This window comes from Lepus europaeus, chromosome 10, assembly GCF_033115175.1.
Source record: "Lepus europaeus isolate LE1 chromosome 10, mLepTim1.pri, whole genome shotgun sequence".
In the NCBI taxonomy this organism is placed as follows: Eukaryota; Metazoa; Chordata; class Mammalia; order Lagomorpha; family Leporidae; genus Lepus; species Lepus europaeus.
The window spans coordinates 116552587-116573233 of record NC_084836.1 but is presented as its reverse complement, the minus strand read 5'-3'; the positions used below and the strand labels follow the sequence as shown (position 1 = coordinate 116573233).

General features: G+C 53.3%; 1 protein-coding gene across 3 annotated transcripts in view; it reads left to right on the top strand.

Moving 5' to 3' along the window:
- The first annotated feature begins 14345 nt into the window (after positions 1-14345).
- Positions 14346-20647, top strand: part of ZFP64 (ZFP64 zinc finger protein) — an 82890-nt gene continuing 76588 nt past the window's right edge. For all 3 annotated transcript variants that reach the window (XM_062204370.1, XM_062204369.1, XM_062204368.1), the window contains exons 1-2: positions 14346-14509; positions 18406-18645. In XM_062204370.1, coding sequence (XP_062060354.1) covers positions 14464-14509; positions 18406-18645 — 286 coding nt within the window. In that variant the 5' untranslated portion in view covers positions 14346-14463. The remainder of the gene's footprint in view (positions 14510-18405; positions 18646-20647) is intronic.

Below are 20647 nucleotides of genomic sequence, written 5' to 3'. Positions count from 1 at the left end.
GGGAACAAGTTGTCCCCTCTGCTATCTCTGCTTTGTATATGAGTCTCTTCTAACCAAATCAGTAATTACAAACGTTGTACCTACAGTTTTGATGGAGGTGGGTGTTAAGAGGGTATGGTTCTCCTTGCTTAAACTCAGACCCATATCATAATTAGAGAAAAGCAAATCAGTTCTCCATCATAGCCTTTGGTACCCATCAATTTAACAAATGTCAAGAGTTTGATGACAATTTAGGAAAGGCTGTAGGAAACAGGTGTTCTAACATGGTGTTGATGGGGGCTGTTAATGGTACAACTCATTGGACGGCATCAAAATATCATCTGCACACACCTTTTGACCTAGAAAATCTATTTTAGGAAATTAAAAAGCCACTCATTTACAGATACTGATACACAGAGAAATTCATTACAGCTGTATTGAAGTAACAACAAAAAGGGACCAAGTGTGTGTTACTGGGAGCTGCTGAAGTCCATTTTAGGAGGAGTGTTTCTAAACAGCGGACCACTGAACTCTCCCTAAAGCAGTGGGGCAAATTTGATGCACTTGTAAGCAATATATTCCAAGATACATTGCTATACCAAAAAAAGGTGTAGGACACTATTTGCATTACAGCATAATCTGAAAAAAAAAAAGGGATGGTTATGCATATGCCACTTTGTACATGCTCATATGTAGGACAATTCTGAACGTCCAAGAAGCTGGTAAACAGTGGTTTCCTCAGGGCACCCATCTTCACTGCATACCCAATTGTGCTGATTGGGTATTTTCAGATTCATGCATCAATTATATAAAAGAACAAAAAAAAAAAATCAAGCCCACACAATGCTTGCTTGCATGCAATTATCTGAGTGGGCTATTAAGTCCCAGGTGTGTGACTCTAAGCCAGTTCTCATCAAAATAATTGGTTGTGTAACCACCTCTTAACGCCCAACAGGTTGAGTCTTGATCAGATCCCATTACAGGGGATTTAGCACTTATTTTAAGTTTCAAACGTTTCTTCGTTGACATTTACATGTATGTAAAGGACTACAGGCAGCTGCTGTATATTGTCAGTGAGTCAATTTTGGAATGGAAATTCTCCCTGGTTCCCTTCCAAGATTTCAGATCAGGATCTGGTGATGGTGAAGTCAGGAAGAGCTCTCTAGAGTCACCTGAGGCATGTCTCCAAGCTCTGCACACCTGGACCACACGCCCTGAGACTGCTCCAGTCCACGTGGGTGCTGCCCAAGCACATGTAGCCTCAGCAAGCCCTGTTGGAGAGTCTAACTCTCCAGTTAAGGATCACCTGCACAAGGTCCAGAAAAGGGAATCCGCAGCCCTTCAAACCGACATCCAGCTATTGTCAGAGTCCAGCCAGAGAGAACCAACTCAGGATTTTGGCACATGGGAAGCAGGGCGTTGGACACACAGATGAAGGGCGAGCTAAGAAACAGGTGGGAATGGATAAAGTGATCTAGCGATTAATGGCTTCTCTCCCCAAGGAAGGGGACTGGGAGGGAGACAAAGGGGAAGGTGGTGTTTTCAGAGACTGTGTCACCCGATTCAAGCTGAGACCACAGAGCCCCACCACCACCATGGGCTCTGGGGCCTAGGAAGAGACACAGAGACAGCCACCAAGGTATGGAGGAAAGGAAAGGATACCCCGGCTCCTCCCTTCTACCCACCGGCCAAACCCAACAGAAAGCAAGAGGCCACGGAAGCCTGAAGACAAAGGCCAGCTGAGCAGGAACGATCTGGAAAGGCCAGGAGAGCATCAGCCGACCTCAGATTCGGGACCAGGCCACGCACGCTGGCTGAACTACAGCCGGAAGCTGTGGCCACAATTCTCCGCAGTACTCTGAGAGGAGAGGAAAGCCCTAGGTTAGACGTCGCGGTTAGGCTCTGTCTAGAAAAACAAGGGATTTTAAAACTCCCAGTACTCATAAAGTTGACCTGATCTCTACTTTTTCTGTATTCTACCACATTTTTGTATGTTTGCTAAAAAGCAAAGGTTCGCTTTCACCGTTATCTTCCAAAGTAACCGTGAAAACTTCGTACCCCTATTCCTCCCTCCCTTTCTGAATACTCAGCCCTGGAAAAAAACAAAACAAAACAAAACAAAATGGCTGCCTTGACGGCCTCCGTTTTAGCGGACTACGAGGCCATGCTGTAGGAAACCACATTTGTTCAAATGTTCACGGCGGGGACATCTCCCCGTGACATTACGGCAGAAACTATCTGGTTAGTGCAAGGGGATCTTCGCCCAGGAGCCGGAGGGTAATCAGCGTTCGTGATCTCCGTCATCAGGAAAACACTGCCGGCCTTTCCGTCATCTCTTAAGAACTAGGAAGCCTGGGACAAGACTCACTTCAGCGAGGAACGGACTGAGGCTGGGCGGCGACGAGCAGTTCAGTTCTTCTACGGAGCCCAAAGGTTCCTGACTGAGGGCCTCCTTTACCCACCTGACTGGAGAAACTTTTTTTATTTTTTTTTAACTTTTATGTAATGAATATAAATTTCCAAAGTACAGCTTATGGATTACAATGGCTTCCCCCCCCCATAACTTCCCTCCCACCCGCAACCCTCCCTCTCCCGCTCCCTCTCCCCTTCCATTCACATCAAGATTCATTTTCAATTCTCTTTATATACAGAAGATCAGTTTACTATATATTAGGTAAAGATTTCAACAGTTTGCACCCACATAGAAACACAAAGTGAAAAATACTGTTGGAGTACTAGTTATAGCATTAAATCACAATGTACAGCACATTAAGGACCGAGATCCCACATGAGGAGCAAGTGCACAGTGACTCCTGTTGTTGACTTTACAAACTGACACTCTAGTTTATGGCGTCAGTGACCACCCTGTGCTCCTGACTGGAGAAATTTAACTCAACTTCCACACCTACACGGAGCGCAGACCACCGGCTCGGCGCGCCCCGGCAGGCAGCTTGGTCCCCGCCGACCCAGTCACCGACCCAGCCCGCTTGGAAGGAGAGGGCCTTGCTTTACCTCACGGTTTTGGAGGTTCAGCTTCCGCGACCGGGCAGGGCCCCCGGCTCGCCCCTCGCTGGCCGCGCAGTGCTGGCCGAGGCCTGGCGCAGAAAAGGCGCCAAAGTCGAGGGCGATGGCGGGACCGGCGAGGCGGGCCACTTGCTTCTCTTCTCGCGAGAGCTGCCTCCCGGCCACGCCCCCAGCGCCCTGAGGGCCCCCGTGTAGGCCCGCGTGCTGCGCCCCGGGTCGGGTGGCGCCTCCCAGCCTGCAGGGCTGCCTGCTCCTCCCAGCCTGCAGGGCTACCCGCTATGCCTCCCAGCCTGCAGGGCTGCCTGCTCCTCCCAGCCTACAGGGCTACCCGCTATGCCTCCCAGCCTGCAGGGCTACCCGCTATGCCTCCCAGCCTGCAGGGCTGCCTGCTCCTCCCAGCCTACAGGGCTACCCGCTATGCCTCCCAGCCTGCAGGGCTACCCGCTATGCCTCCCAGCCTGCAGGGCTACCTGACCTCCTCCCAGACTGCAGGGCTACCTGCTCCTCCCAGCCTGTAGGGCTGCCCGCTGGGCCTCCCAGCCTGCAGGGCTACCTGCTTGGCACAGGGTTTACCTGCCGCTGTGAGCTCAGATTGCTAGTCAAACCGCGGCGGGGAAAGAAATCCCTTTTTTTTGTCCAAAACATTTTGGAAATGTTTGATAAATTCAAATTCCTTCCTCAAGGGCAGTGAGCTACGGGAGCTGACGGCACTGGGGCACACGGAGGGGCTGGCTTTTAGCAAAAGGACCTGCCTCTGAGGAGCAGCCAAGTGAGAATCTGGGACCAAGTTTTCCAGATTGTCCCATGATGGGGGGAACACCTGTAAACTCCAAGTCCTTCAGCTTTGGGGCGTTGGTAACAGATTCGAGTGCCTTTTCACTTTTAAATTTCAAATTACCTTTCATTTCTAAATTTAGAATATGGAGTAACATTACCGAAATGTGTGCACCCCACCCACCTACCAATGTGAAGTGGCCACGGAGAGTTCATCATTTTTAGATTTTTTTTTTTTTTTGACAGGCAGAGTGGACAATGAGAGAGAGAGCCAGAGAGAAAGGTCTTCCTTCTGTTGGTTCACCCCCCAATGGCCACTGCGGCTGGCGCCCTGCAGCCGGAGCATCACGCTGATCCGAAGGCAGGAGCCAGGTGCTTCTCCTGGTCTCCCATGGGGTGCAGGGCCCAAGCACTTGGGCCATTCTCCACTGCACTCCTGGGCCACAGCAGAGAGCTGGCTAGGAAGAGGGGCAACTGGGACAGAATCCGGCACCCCGACTGGGACTAGAACCCAGGGTGCCAGCGCCGCATGCGGAGGATTAGCCTAGTGAGCTGTGGTGCTGGCCCATTTTTAGATTTTATCTAATAAATGTGAAGTGGTCACATATAAGAAACCATGAGTATTCTTGTCAGGCAAATGCTATTCTTTTTTTTTTTTTTTCCTAAGATTTGTTTGTGTATTTGAAAGGCAGAGTTACAGAGAGAGGGTGAGAGAGAGATCTTCCATCCCCGGCTCACTCCCCAGATGCCCACAAAGGCCTGCCCCAGGCCAAAGCCAGCATGGAACTCCATCAGGGTCTCCCAAGTGGCTGGCAGGGGCCCCAAGTACTTGGACCATCATCCCCTGCTTTTCCAGGCACATTAGCAGGAGCTGGATCAGAAATGGAGCCACCAGGACTCCAGCTTGTACATGGGACGCCGGCACCACAGGCCGCAACGTAACCCACAGTGCCACAATGCCGGCCACTTCTGTTACTCCTTAAGGAATGTGAGCCCCATTCTGGAAAGAATCCATTTTGAGAAGATGGCCTGAAAAGGCAAAGGAGGAAAAAAGCCCAGGCGCCAGCGTTGTGGTGCGATGAGTTCAGCCACAGCCTTCACTGCCTGCATCCCATATGGGAGCACCTGTTCCAGCCTCGGCTGCTCTACTTCCGATCCAGCTTCCTGCAAATGTGCCTGGGAAGGCAGCAGAAGATGGCCCAAGTGTTGGGGCCCCTGCCACCCACGTGAGGGGCCCAGATGGATTCCAAGCTCCTGGAGCCTGGCCCAGCCTCTGTGTTGTGGTCATTGTGGAGTGGACCCACAGATGAAAGATCTCTCTTTACCTCTGCTTTTCAAATAAATGAATAAATCTTAAAATTAAAAAAAAAAAAAAGCTCTTCCTGATGGTGTTAAAAAAAAGTTTCCTGCAGCTCTAGTTAGGACAGCTGGCATGGAGATAATGTGTTCACAGGTACCAGTCCAAAAGCTACCTTGTAGTGGGTATAAAGCCACAGCCTGCAGTGCCGGCCTCCCATATGGGTGCTGGTTCCAGCCCTGGCTGCTCCACTTCTGATCCAGCTCTCTGCTGTGGCCTGGGAAAGCAGTGGAAGATGGCCCAAGCGCTTGGGCCCCTGCACCCACGTGGGAGACCTGGAAGAAGCTCCTGGCTCCTGGCTTCAGATTAGTGCAGTTCCGGCCAATGCGGCCATTTGGGGAGTGAGTGAACCATTGGATGGATGACCTCTCTCTGTGTAACTCTTTCAAATAAAATAAATAAACCTTAAAATACATATATAGGCCGGCGCCGCGGCTCACTAGGCTAATCCTCCGCCTTGCGGCGCCGGCACACCGGGTTCTAGTCTCGGTTGGGGCACCGGATCCTGTCCCGGTTGCCCCTCTTCCAGGCCAGCTCTCTGCTGTGGCCCAGGAGAGCAGTGGAGGATGGCCCAAGTGCTTGGGCCCTGCACCCGCATGGGAGACCAGGAGAAACACCTGGCTCCTGGCTTCAGATCAGCACGATGCACCGGCCGCAGGGGCCATTGGAGGGTGAACCAGCAGCTTTAAAAAGGAAGACCTGCCTTGCGGCGCCGGCACACCGGGTTCTAGTCCCGGTCGGGGCGCCGATCCTGTCCCGGTTGCCCCTCTTCCAGGCCAGCTCTCCGCTGTGGCCAGGGAGTGCAGTGGAGGATGGCCCAAGTGTTTGGGCTCTGCACCCCATGGGAGACCGGGATAAGCGCCTGGCTCCTGCCATCGGAACAGCGCGGTGCGCCGGCCGCAGCGCGCTACCGCGGCGGCCATTGGAGGGTGAACCAACGGCAAAAGGAAGACCTTTCTCTCTGTCTCTCTCTCACTGTCCACTCTGCCTGTCAAAAAAAAAAAAAAAGGAAGACCTTTCTCTCTGTCTCTCTCTCTCTCACTGTCCACTCTGCCTGTCAAAATAAATAAATAAAATACATATATAATTTCAAATTAGATACCTCATTGACTAAAAAAAAAGAAAGCTACCTTGGTGTGGCACCTGTGATACCCAAACAATCATTAACAAACACTGAAACCCCAGCAGCACGCCAGCTAAATCACAGAGCGACCCTATGATGAAACCTGTCGCCTTGGAGACTAACAGTGGGAAGCAGATGTGTGCAAACATGGAGGGCCTCAGCATGATGCAGGGGCTGTCAAAGTGCAGATACCCAGGCCCTGCCCCGGCCCTTCTGAAGGAGTCTCCACAAACGGGATCGAGAATCTGTGGATTTCATAACTTTCCAGGTGGGGACGGCATTGTGGTGTTAGCAGGGTAAGCCGCCACCTGCGATGCCAGCATCCATACTGCCACCCAGCTGCTCCGCTTCCGATCCAGCTCCCTGCTAATGCACCTGGGAAAGCAGCAGGAGATGGCCCACGTGCTTGGGTCCCTGCGCCCATGTGGGAGGCCCAGAAGAGGCTCCTGGCTCCTGGCTCCTGGCTGCAGCCCTAGCTATTGTAGCCATTTGGGAAGTGAGCCCACAGATGAAAGATTCCCTCTTCTCTCTCTCTCTCTCTCTCTCTCTAACTCTACCTTTCAAATAAATAAATCCTTAAAAAAAAACAAACTCCCAGATGATTCCAATGTACCCAAACTGTGAAAACGCTTCCAAATCAAACCCCAATTGTGAAACAATGTGCATGATCTTGTGTTAGATTAGGATTTGATTTAGCTGCCTGTGAAAGGAATTCCCAAATAACATTAACTGAAACAAAATAAAAGTGTAGGCCGGCGCCGTGGCTCACTAGGCTAATCCTCCACCTTGCGGCGCCGGCACACCGGGTTCTAGTCCCGGTCGGGGCACCGGATTCTGTCCCAGTTGCCCCTCTTCCAGGCCAGCTCTCTGCTGTGGCCAGGGAGTGCAGTGGAGGATGGCCCAAGTGCTTGGGCCCTGCACCCCATGGGAGACCAGGAGAAGCACCTGGCTCCTGCCATCGGATCGGCGCGGTGCGCCGGCCGCGGCGGCCATTGGAGGGTGAACCAACGGCAAAGGAAGACCTTTCTCTCTGTCTCTCTCACTATCCACTGCCTGTCAAAAAAAATAAATAAATAAAAGTGTGTTTCTTATAGAGGGAGTCCAGAAATAGACAATTCAGTTGATGACTCCACAAAGAAGTTAAAGACCAGGCTATGGGGCCGGCCCTCTGGCATAGGTTAATCCTCCACCTGTGGTGCCAGCATCCTCTATGGGCACCGGTTCGAGTCCCGGCTGCTCCAAGCGCTTGGGCCCCTGCACCCACGTGGGAGACCAGGAAGAAGCTCCTGGCTCCTGGCTTTGGACTGGCTCAGCTCTGGTTATTGTGGCTATTTGAGGAGTGAACCAGTAGATGGAAGACCTTCCACTCTGTCTCTCCCTCTCACTGTCTGTAACTCTACCTCTCAAATAAATAAAGAAATAAAATCTTAAAAAAAAAGACTTAGGCTACTCCCAGTGTACCACTCTGCCATATCTAGAGCCTCATTCCATAGTCCAAAGTAGTAGCCAGAGCTCCAGCCATCACATCTTCATTCCAAGTAAGCAAGGAAGGAAGAGATTTTTTAAAAACAGCATATTATGTCTATTATCTTTAGAATATTTATCATAAAGTGTATTGCAAACATTTATTTACATCATCAGAAATTAGCCACGTGCATGCCTTGTTACACAGGAAGCTGCGAAGGGTGATTTCCTAGCCGTTCCGTTACTAGAAGAATTTCAGAGACTGACATTAGGTACATAAGCAGCAGTTACCAGAAGTACAATATCAGTGTTGTGAATACAGTAAAATCCTATGAAATGATGGCTTCTAAGCAACAAATCAATAAATAGCAGCAATCCATCTAGTTCACTCTATAATATTTTTTCAGAAAAAAGAGCTTAGAAAGATATACAACCTGGAAAGCGATAAACACTGGGGCAGGCATCTGGCCTGGAGGTTAGCACACCTGTGTCCCGTGTCACAGTGTCTGTGGCTCCTGACTCCAGCTTCCTGGCAGTGCGTACCTGGAGGACGGTGGTGGCGGCTCAGGCGCCTGCTTCCTGCTACCCACAGGCAGGCCTCGGCGGAGTTCATGTGAAGAGTGGACCCATAGATGAGCACTGTCTCTCAAATCAATGAAAATTTAATAAAGATGTAAACACCAGCTATCTCAGGCAGCCAGCATTATTTGTAGAATGTTAAGTTGCAATCACATTTTTATAAAATACAGGAAAACAATGTGTGCGTACATACTCACACCAATAAAAAAGGCATTACATGCATTCGCCAATCAAAACGTTATTCCTGGGGACTAAGCCATAAATGGGTTTTATTTCCCTTCTTATATCTTTCTGTATTTTTTCCCACTGTCTAACCAAGAACTGGAAAAACTCTTGTAATAAAGAAAAACAACCATAGAAAAGAAAAAAAAAAAAACAGGAAAACAAAAGAGGGCATTTTAGGATCAGAAAAAGTGCCTGACAATGGTGTAGGCCTGTGTTGGAGCAGGCCAGGAGGGCCCAAGGGGGCTCAGGGTGGAGCCGAGCTTAGGGCAACAAGCATGGGCCCGCTCCACAACAAAGAAAAGTGTAGTGGGGGACTCTGTTCTAGACCCCAGACACACACGATAAACAAAGTCAAGTACATGCTTTGCTGGGGCTTACAATCTAGTGGGGAGACACACGACAACAAAGCATAAACACAAAGAAAAGTGTAGTGGGGGGCCCTGTCCTAGACCCCGGACACACACAATAAATAAACAAGGTCAAGTACACGCTTTGCTGGGCTTACACTCTGGTGGGGAGACGCACAACAACAACAAAGCACAAACACAAGTCCCTAATAATCGGGATTTGCTGTCCAGTTATGGGAGTCAGGTGCTGTTCTATCGGCAACTTAATGAAGTAGGTGCCACTATTCACTCCAGTTTACAAAGGCTGACAGCACAGAGCAGTTGACTCTTTTACCCAAGGTCACCCAGCTAATCCCACACAGCAGCTACAGGATTTTGTACGGCGATGAATAACCTGACGCCAGGAACTGCACACTTAACCACAGAGCTGGGAAGGCCCAGACTGACATTCTCATACAAGTTATCTGGGCACTTGTGAAATAAGCACAGGTAAACTGCCAGGTCTGGACCCCAGGAAATTCTTTTTTTAAATAGTTATTTAGGGGCCAGTGCCATGGTGTAGCAGGTAAAGCCACTGCCTGCAGTGCCAGTATCCCATATGGATGCCGGTTCGAGTCGCAGTTGCTCCACTTCCAATCCAGCTCTCTCCTATGGCCTCAGAAGACAGTGGAAGATGGCCCAAGTCCTTGGGGGCTCTGCACCCACGTGAGAAACCTGCAAGAAACTCTTGGCCCCTGGCTTCAGATGGGCTCAGCTTGAGCCATTGCAGCCATTTAGGGAGTGAACCGGAGGATGGAAGACTTTCTCTCTCTCTCTCTGCCTCTCTGCCTCTCTTTAACTCTGACTTTCAAGCAAATAAATAAGATCTTTTTATTAAAAAAAAAAGTTATTTATTGGGGCCGGTGCTATAGCATAGCAGGTAAAGCCGTCACCTGCAGTGCCGGATCCCATATGGGCGCTGGTTCAAGTCTCGGCTGCTCCAATTCCGATCCAGCTCTCTGCTATGGGCTGGGAAAGCAGTAGAAGACAGCCCAAGTCCTTGAGCCCCTGCACTTGTGTGAAAGATCCGGAGGAAGCTCCTGGCTCCTGGCTTCGGATCGGCACAGTTCTGGCCATTGTGGCCAACTGGGGAGTGAACCAGCAGATGGAAGACCTCTCTCTCCCTCTCTTCTCTCTCTGTGTAACTCTGAATTTCCAATAAATAAATAAATAAATAAATAAATAAATCTTTTAAAAAATTATTTATTTATTTTCATCTACTTGAAAGGCAGAGAGAGAGAGCAAGCGCGCGCGCAAAGGAGATCTTACATCTGCTGGTTTACTCCCCCAAATGCCTATAATAACCAGGGCTGGGCCAGGCTGAAGCCAGGAGCCAGGAACTCTAATTCAGGTCTCCTAGGTGAGCGGGCTGGGACCCGAGCATTTGAAGCATCATCTCCTGCCTACCCAGGATGCATCAGCTGGGAGCTAGATCAGAAGTGGCGTCTAGAACCAGCACTCTCATATGGAATGTGGACTTCCCAAGCAGCAGCTTAACCCGCTGAGCCAGCCCTAGCCCCAGGAAATCCTGATGCAGTAGGGCTGACTTGGGACCAGACATTTATTTTGCAGGTCCTAGAGGTGCTTTTTCTCTTTAGGGGAATATGAAAAATACTGCTCTCAACAAAAGGAATCTGTGGCCACAGACCCTGAAAGGCAGGTGCCTCTGCAGGGTTGTGGAGCTGGCACTGCCCTGAGTGGGAAGAGGCAGGAGGGAGCCAGCCAGGGATTGAACTGTCCTGATCTCCCAGGGTGTGCACACCTGTGGCATTTACCAAGCAGTGACCACTACAGCCCTGAGCCGGCTGGACCACGGTAGCAGGGTAGGTATGATGAAGTCCGGGCTTTAGATGAGAGACAAGAAAGGTCTATCAGGGAAAGTGACATTGCATTTGACCCTGCCCACCCTAAAGAAGCCAGCCCTGGGAAGATCAGGGCAAAGCAGTCCAGGCCGAAGAGGAGCAGCTGCAGAGTCCCTGAGCCAGGAAGGCATGGGCTTGTGTGAGCTGCAGCTATGGGTGGGAGAAGCTGGCCGGGGCAACACAGGAGAGAGTGGTCAGATCTGCAGGACTGGCGGGCAGCAGGGTTCACAGCTAGCTCCTCCCAGCTGCAGGCCAGACCTGCACTTGCCCCGCCCCTTCCCCACAAGGCCGCCTCCTCCCCAGCTGTCTGTTCAAATGGTCCCTGCAGGAGGGGCCTTTCTGGGCCACTCCCAAAGCCGCCACCACATCCCTGCTTTGTAGTCTTCAGAGATCTTATCGAATCCAATGAATTACACTACTGCTTTGACGAGTCACTTGTCACTTAGCGAAACCCGTCAGTACGTGACTTCATCATGGTGCCATGATCACAAAACCCACAGGAGACGACACTCACTTCACTTTGCTTCTTGGTGCTGTCAGGGTAACACAGCATTCTGTCCTAATCGTCTTTATAGAAATAGAAAGAATCCACTGTAAAAAAATGAAAAAAGTACAGCATTGCAAATACATAAGCCAGTAACATATTTGTTTATTTCATCACCAAGTATTATGAACTGTACAGAATTTATGTGCAATACTTTTTTAAAAATATTTTAATTTTATTTATTTGAAAGGCCGAGTGACAGAGATGTAGGGAGAAGCAAAGAAAAAGATCTTCCATCTGCTGGTTCACTCCCCCAAATGGCTGCAACAGCCAGGGCTGGGCCAGGTTGAAGCCAGGAGCTTGGGACTCCATCTGGTCTCCAATGTGAGTGGCAGGCACTCAAGTACTTGGTCCATCATCTGCTGCCTCCCCAGGCACATGAGCAGGAAGCAGGATTGGAAGCAGAATGGCCTGGATTTGAACCAGGCTCTCTGATATAGGATGTGGGTGTCCCAAGCAGCAGCTTAACCTGATGTGTCAAAATGCCTGCTCCAATGTCATTATCGTCTTATGGGACCATCACGGTCCACGTGGCCCCTGGTTGGCCAGAATGTCACCATGCAACACATGACTGTTTTTTGGTTGTGCCTCCTTAGCCTGTAGCCAGATTCTGTTAGAGCAGGTACTGCACCCAAGTGGATGGGGGTGGACCTCTGGGGGCAGCACAGTGCCTAGCATACTGCGAACACAGGAATGGACAGCCGCTGCGGGAATAAGCAAACTCTCAAAGGAAGCAGCAAGGGAAAATCCCATTAGTTATACAAGCTACAGTAACAGCCTGCTACAGGTCAGGCACTGGCAAGGCACCAGGGATACATCAGGAAGCACAGAATTTTCAAAAATCCTATTTTCACAGGGGCTTATTGAAAGTAAGGGGAGGGGCTGGCACCTGTGACACAGCAGGTAAAACCACCGTCTGCAGTGCTGACATCCCATAAGGGTGCATGCTTGAGTCCAAGCTGCTCCACTTCTGATCCAGCTCCCTGCTAATGTGCCCGGTAAAGCAGCAGAAGATGGCCCAAGTGCTTGGACCCCTGCACCCATGGGGAGACCTGGAAGAAGCTCCTGGCCCTTGGCTTCAGCCTGGTTCAGGCCTGGCTTTGGGGAGTGAACCAGTGGATGGAAAATCTCTCTCTCTCTCTCTCTCTCTCTCTCTCTCTCTCTCTCCTTCTCTGTAACTCTTTCGAATAAAATAATTTTATAAAAAGGGGGGAGAGGGGCCGGCGCCGTGGCTCAATAGGCTAATCCTCCGCCTTGTAGCGCCAGCACACTGGGTTCTAGTCCCGGTTGGGGCATCGGATTCTGTCCCAGTTGCCCCTCTTCCAGGCCAGCTCTCTGCTGTGGCCCGGGAGTGCAGTGGAGGATGGCCCAAGTGCTTGGGCCCTGCACCCCATGGGAGACCAAGAGATGCACCTGGCTCCTGGCTTCGGATCAGCGAGATGCGCCGGCCGCAGCGGCCATTGGAGGGTGAACCAACGGCAAAGGAAGACCCTTCTCTCTGTCTCTCTCTCTCACTGTCCACTCTGCCTGTCAAAAAAAATTAAAAAATAAAGAAATAAAAAAAGGGGGGAGGGGTAGAGAAGACGTAATATACAATCAAATTAAATACCTATGCAGATAGAGGTGCATATACAAAGAGATACTGGAGACGATATTCACCAGTTAGATGCAATAAGATAAATTGATTGGGAAGGGGAAGAGGGTATTGCAGTGTTAGAACCGGGAAGCCAAGGCAGGTCTCCCAAGAATGTGAATTCCTGCAGCAGGGATGGGGGGGAGACATGTAGGGAGGGAGCCAGCAGATGATGAGGGGGGAGACATGTAGGGAGGGAGCCAACAGATGATGTGGGGGGAGACATGTAGGGAGGGAGCCAGCAGATGATGGGGGGGGAGACATGTAGGGAGGAGCCAGCAGATGATGGGAGGGGAGACATGTAGGGAGGGAGCCAGCAGATGATGGGGGGGAGACATGTAGGGAGGGAGCCAGCAGATGATGGGGGAACATGTGGAGAGGGAGCCAGCAGATGATGGGGGGGAGACATGTAGGGAGGGAGCCAGCAGACGATGGGGGGGAGACATGTAGGGAGGGAGCCAGCAGATGATGGGGGAGACATGTTGGAGGGAGCCAGCAGATGATGGGGGGGAGACATGTAGGGAGGGAGCCAGTAGATGATGGGGGGGAGACATGTAGGGAGGGAGCCAGTAGATGATGGGGGGGAGACATGTAGGGAGGGAGCCAGCAGATGGGAGCGCGCGCTCTTTGCCTCTCTAATTAATTAACAGACTGCGAATTGAGTTCAGGCCTGTAGGGGTCAGGAAAGGTGGCGGTGGGTGCGGAGGGGACAGTGACTGCCAAGGCCCTGAGGTCCAGGGAGGCAGGGCAGAGGGCCAACGGGGCTGAAGAAGCTGGGAAGGGCAGAGACCTCGCCTCCCAGCGTCCGGGCGAGGGGAGCGCATCAGAGAGCGCAGGCCCCGAGTGTGGACCCCGGCCCACTTCAGGGACCTCCCCTGGAGAACTTACAAATGCTGGTTCTCGGGCCTCTCCCCGCCCAAACTCCTCACTCTGGGACGCAGGGGTGGGCCGGCACTTCGCGTCCGAACACCGCCTCCTGGCGACCGTGCTGGCCCAAGCTGGAGGCCCCCCGAGCGCGGCCCCTCGGCGTTCCAGCGCCTGTCCCCTTCCCATTACCCCACCCCGTCACGGCCCTCCGCTTCCCGAAGCCTGGGCTGCGCCCCTGCACCCAGCAGCCGGGCGCGGGGCTCTCCGAACACGACCCAGGCGTGCGGGCGCACCGCGGCCCCGGGGAAGCGGCAGGTGCAAAGGCGCCGGGAGCCGGGGAGGCCGATCGCGGCGGCCGAGACCTGCGGGCTCCCGCGGCCCGGGGCACGCACCCCGCGCCGCCCGCCGCCGTGCACCGCGCGCGGCCCGGGGCTGGGAGTCGCGGCGACCGCACGGCCGGGCCCGGGCAGCGCCCTCTAGGCAGCGGAAGTGGCGCTCGCTTTACATCCGTCCTCCCCGCCTTGCAGAGTTGGGAGACGGCAGGCTGGGGGGTGTGGAAAAATAGCAGGAAAAGTGCTTGCACCATGTAGACCCGCGCCCCGCGCCCTGGCGCCCCGGCCGCGCGGAGGCCCCCCAGCCTGCGGCCATGAACGCGAGCGGCGAGGGCGACAGCTTCCCCGGCTCCGTGCAAAGTGAGTGCTTTTCCGGGCGCCGTGCGCGCTCCGGGGCCCGGGCCCAGGCACGTCCGCGACGCAGCCCGCAGGCCCGGGGCCCCGAAATCGGGGTGACGGGCGCCAGCAGCGTCGCGGGGAACCGCGGCGGGCGCGCGGAGCAGGGGACGCCGGGGTGGGCCGGCGGCGGGGGTTGGGGGGCGCTGCGCCGCCCCGAGAGACCCCAGGGCGCGGGGCCGCGGCTGGGGGGAGGGCTCCGCCGTGCAGACGATCGCCACCCCCTCGGGGCCCTCCCGCCCCGCCGGGCGGAGCTTGGGGCGCGGAGGGAGGGAGCGCGGATCTGGGGTGACCCGGGCAGCGGGGATGGGGAACCTTGGGCCGCGGGGGCTCGGAATTGCAGCCCGGGCAGCGGCTGGGCTCACGAGGTGTCGCCGGCTCCCTGCCCGGGAGAGCTGGAGGCGTGGATGGGGCGCGGGGCCGCGGTCGCGTTCTTGGAGTTTGGGGCTCGCTCGTCGGTTCCCGAGGAGGACCCCGGCCTGGTGCAAGTCCCTGGCTGGCCCGCGGCATTGTTTCCCAAAGTGCGGTCCGCGGACCGCGCGCAAACCCTGCCCCCGGGGGCCGAGCGCGGGTTCCGTGACGCCTCCCCGGGGTGCGGCGGGGCGACCCCGCGGCGCCCGAAGCCGGAGCGCCCCGGGCCGCAGGAGCTCGGCTTGTCGGCCGTGTCCAAGGACAGTCTTGCAGACAGCGGCTCCCCGACTCGCCTGGGGGTTCCTAGCGGGACTTCCCCGCCCACCCCAGGGCGACTCCGCTTCTCCCGGGCGGCCCTCAGGTACGTGGGCACCCCAGGTACAGCGCGCAGGGCCACTCGCAGGGGCGTGGGGCTGGGGGCCGCTGGCAGAGGCGTGGGGCTGGGGGCCGCTGGCGGGGGCGTGGGGCTGGGGGCCGCTGGCGGGGCGTGGGGCTGGGGGCCGCGCAGGGCCGCTCCATCCTCACCGTAGCCCTGCTCCCCACTTCGCGGATGACAGCGCCAAGCCCGAGGGCTGTGCTAGAAAGTGACGGTGTCGGGAGGGCCCCTGCGGGTGCGGGTCCCCGTGACGCCCCTCCTCACGGAGTCCGTCCTTGGTTGGGTCCTGTTCCGTCACCGGGAATCCTCTCTGCACCCCGAGTCGCCGCACCTCTCCTCCTCTGGGTCCCTGAGTCCGCAGCACCCGCCTGCAGGGGGCGCTCTCAGCGCGAGCCGGCTCCTGGGCAATCCCCCCAGGCCTGGGGAAGACTGGGTGTGATGCAAATGTCACAGATTTTCAGGAAATGGTGATACTGGGACACCTGTCACACAAGAGTGCTTCAAAAAGTTCGTGGAAAATGTCATGGAAAGTTTACTCTGGTGCAAAAAAAGATTTGAAATCCATGTATAGTTTTTTCATAATATGCATTTCCATGAATTTTTAAAGATGCTTTGTATTCATAGATTTAAAAAAATTTTGCACCAAAGTAGATTATCTTTTTTAAAAAAGAAAGATTTATTTATTTATTTGAGAGGCATAGTTACAGAGAGAGGGAGGGACAGAGAGAGGTCTTCCATCTACTGGTTCACTCCCCAAATGGCTGCAATGGCCAGAGCCAGGCCTATCCAAAGCCAGGAGCCAGGAGCTTCTTCCTGGTCTCCCACGTGGGTGCAGGGGCCCAATCTCTTCCGCTGCTTTCTCAGGCCATTAGTATGGAGCGGGATTGGAAGTGGAGCAGCCACATGGGATGCTGGTGCCAAGGGCAAAGGCTTAACTTACAAGCCACAACGCTGGCTCCACTTACCTTTTTTAAAAGTTTTATTTTAGGGGCTGGCACCGTGGTCACTTGGTTAATCCTCCACCTGTGGTGCCGGCATCCCATATGGGTGCCAGGTTCTAATCCTGGTTGCTCCTCTTCCAGTCCACCTCTCTGCTGAGGCCCGGGAGAGCAGTGGAGGATGGCCCAAATGCTTGGGCCCCTGCACCCGCATGGGAGACCAGGAAGAAGCACCTGGTTTCTGGCTTCGGATCGGCGCAGCGTCAGCCATAGCGGCCATTTGGGGAGTGAACCAGCAGAAGGAAGACCTTTCTCTCTTTCTCTCTCTCACTGTCTATAACTCTACCTGTCAAATAAAAAAAAAGTTTTATTTTATTTATTTGAAAGGCAGAGTTAGAGAGGGAGAAGCAGAGAGAGAGATCTTCCTTCTGCTGGTTCACTCCCTAAATGGCTACAACGGTCAAGGCTGGAACCAGAAACTTCTTCCAGCTCTCCCACGTGGGAACAGGGGCCCAAGCACTTGGGCTGTCCTCCACTGCTTTCCCAGGCCATAGCAGAGAGCTGGATCAGAAACAGAGCATCTAGGACTTGAACCAGCACTCAGATATGGAATGATGCTGTGGCAAGCAGCAGCTTAACACACCGAGCCACAATGGCTGGCCCTAATACATAATCATCTTAAGTAGTTTTTAAGTGTAAAGAAAACGAATGGAGAAGATATTTCGCAGTGTTCATGGGAAGCTTTGGAGTGAAGATTATCTGTGATCTCCACCACCTCCCCCCACTTCTTTATATGTTTCTTCAAGATTTTCTGTTTAAGCATGAATTTCCTTATAATAATACAAAGAAAATTTTAAAAATAAAAATTAAGGTAGTCTTATTAATTAGAAATTTGTTAATTGTGTTTTGTTATTTAGCATATATATAGTACTTTCTAATATAGTACCAGGTACTGTGCTGAGTATTTTGCAAATATTAACACAGTATTAAAACTCTTAGTGTCAGGGCCGGTGCTGTGGTGTAGCGAGTAAAGCTGCCACCTGTAGTGCTGGCATCCCATATGGGTGCTGGTTTGAGACTCGGCTGTTCCACTTCCTATCCAGCTCTTTGCTATGGCCTGGGAAAGCAGTGGAGGATGGCCCAGGTCCTTGGGCCCCTGCACCCACATGGGAGACTCTGAAGAAGCTCCTGGCTCCTGGCTCCTGGCTTCGGATCGGTGCAGCTCCAGCCATTGCGGCCAATTGAGGAATGAACCAGCGGATGGAAGACTTCTCTCTCTCTCTCTCTCTCTCTCTCTCTCTCTCTCTCTGCCTCTCCTTCTCTCTCTGTGTAACTCTGACTTTCAAGTAAAATAAATAAATCTTAAAAAAAAAAAACAAAAAAAAAACCTCTTAGTGTCCTTACTATTGGAAACAATGTCCCTGTCAGTAACTTGGCTGCAAGTGACAGAAGCCCAAACTTACTGGCCTAACAAGAAATCTGGAATTGGTTGTTTCCCGCATTGAATCAGGGATTGAAGTAAGAGCCAGAATCTATAGGGATCATAGCATCCTATTCATACTTACAAGACAGCTGCAGAAGCCCCTGTCATTGCATCTGCATTGAAAACCAGAAAACAGGGAGAGTGCCAGTCATGTCTGTTCCCTTTTTGTCACAAACGCCAAACTTCCCAGAAAGTCCTCCAGTGGTGTGCTAAAGGAGGTCCCAAGTATGTCAGAGACCAAGATGGTTTAAACGCCTGGTTCTCATGGTAGGGTGGGCGTTTGGAAGTGGGGTGGGACTGGTGTTCACACTGACCTTTACATTGGGGTGCGAGACGGCTACTGGTCCTGTAAAGAGCAGGGAAACCGTGCACATCCAAAAACTTTTGTACAAAGAATGCAACTGGTGGCGTGGGCACCGGTGCGTGATGGGCCATCACTCAGATCTGGGCACATTGCTGCTAGCACAGAACAGGGATTCTCTGGCATGGGGACGGGCCCGCAGCGAGCTGCCACTTTGCCTGTTTTCCTTCCATGGGTCTGGTTTGCATTGTCATTAGAAGCTGTCTGGATCAGAAGCCTTTGAGAAAAATAATGGATAAACTGGCACAGCTGTGTGGGATTAACGTGCGGCTTTCCCTTTGCTCCGCGGAGTTCCGGGCGGCACGACGGTGCTGGTGGCGCTGACTCCTGACATCCACATCTGTGGCATCTGCAAGCAGCAGTTTAACAACCTGGATGCCTTTGTAGCCCACAAGCAAAGCGGCTGCCAGCTGGCCGGGGCGGCCGGGGCGGCCCCCAGCACGGTCCAGTTTGTGTCAGAGGAGACGGTACCTGCTGCTCAGACTCAGACCACCACCAGGACCATCACTTCAGAGACCCAGACCATCACAGGTACAGCTCCGGGATGGGGGGGGGGGGCGTCACAGGTACAGCTCGGGGATGGGGGGGGTCACAAGTACAGCTCCAGGATGGGGGGTGGAACACAGGTACAGCTCTGGAATGGGGATGTAGGGGAGGGGTCACAGGTACAGCTCTGGGATGGGGAGGTGATGGGGGCGTCACAGGTACAGCTCCGGGATGGGGGGGGTGGGGGGGACCACAGGTACAGCTCCAGGATGGGGGGTGGGACACAGGTACAGCTCTGGAATGGGGATGTAGGGGAGGGGTCACAGGTACAGCTCTGGGATGGGGAGGTGATGGGGGCATCACAGGTACAGCTCCGGGATGGGGGGGGTGGGGGGGACCACAGGTACAGCTCCAGGATGGGGGGTGGGACACAGGTACAGCTCTGGAATGGGGATGTAGGGGAGGGGGTCACAGGTACAGCTCTGGGATGGGGAGGTGATGGGGGCATCACAGGTACAGCTCCGGGATGGGGGGGGGTGGGGGGGACCACAGGTACAGCTCCAGGATGGGGGGGTGGGACACAGGTACAGCTCTGGAATGGGGATGTAGGGGAGGGGTCACAGGTACAGCTCTGGGATGGGGAGGTGATGGGGGTGTCACAGGTACAGCTCCGGGATGGGGGAGGGGGGCATCACAGGTACAGCTCTGGGATGGGGGAGGTGGGGGGGGGACCACAGGTACAGCTCCAGGATGGGGAAGAGATGGGGGACCACAGGTACAGCTCCAGGATGGGGAAGAGATGGGGGGTCACAGGTACAGCTTGGGGATGGGGAGGTGGGGGGAGGGGTCACAGGTACAGCTCTGGGATGGGGAGGTGATGGGGGCATCATAGGTACAGCTCCAGGATGGGGGAGGTGGGGGGGCATCACAGGCACAGCTCCGGGATGGGGGAGGGGGGCATCACAGGTACAGCTCTGGGATGGGGGAGGTGGGGGGGACCACAGGTACAGCTCCAGGATGGGGATGTAGGGGAGGGGTCACAGGTATAGATCCAGGATGGGGAGGTGGGGGGGACCACAGGTACAGCTCTGGGATGGGGAATGGGGGGTTCACAGGTACAGCTCTGGGATGGGGAGGTGGGGGGGGGTCACAAGTACAGCTGCAGGATGGTTAGGTGGGGGGAGGGGTCACAAGTACAGCTCTAGGATGGGGAGGTGGGGGGAACAATGTGGTCTGTGTTCCAGGTACCTCCATGGAACTTGTTAAAAGCATAGATGCCCAGGGCCCACCTCCTGGGGCTGCTGGTTTATTATTTCTAACTAGCTCCACTGGGAAGCCAGTTGCCCCGCAGGCTGGGGAGCTACAAGGTTAAAACATTAACCTTAATACTGACACTACTGTCCTTCAGAATGTTTGTGGACAATGGAATTAAAAGATAGGTTTGTTTTGGTGCCAAAAGAGAAAAAAGAAATGCAAATCCTGGCATCCTTGTAAAAGTGGTTTCATGACAGACAAAAAACAGGCTTCTAAAAAAAAACCTCTATGCTAAAAATAATATGTGCAAGAAATATGTTGCAATAAAAAGGGTGGTTGTTTGGGTGGTGGGATATGATTCCTGAACTTGGCATTGCTTGTGTGAGGGCAAAAAAACAGATTAAAAAAAAAAAAAAAAACAAATCTACAAAGAGGCAGTCTCGCCTTTCTTACATTGCCAGCTGGGGAACCAGAAAAGTCGTCCCTGTTCTCTTGATCGAATCCACACACTCCACCAAGAACGGTTCACAGAGGGCCACGGTGGCCATGTGCATGATGAAATGTAACAGCTCTGTACACATACACAGCAATAACACGTGTGTGTACACATACACAGAAGTAACACATATGTGTACACACACACGTCCCTACACTTAATGCCCATGTGATCTGTCTTAAGAGATCCAACAGATAACTAATTATTTACTTTTTTAAAAATTTACTTATTTGAAAGGCAGAATTAGAGAGAGAAGGAGAGACAGAGAAATCTTCCATCTGCTGGTTCACTCCCCAG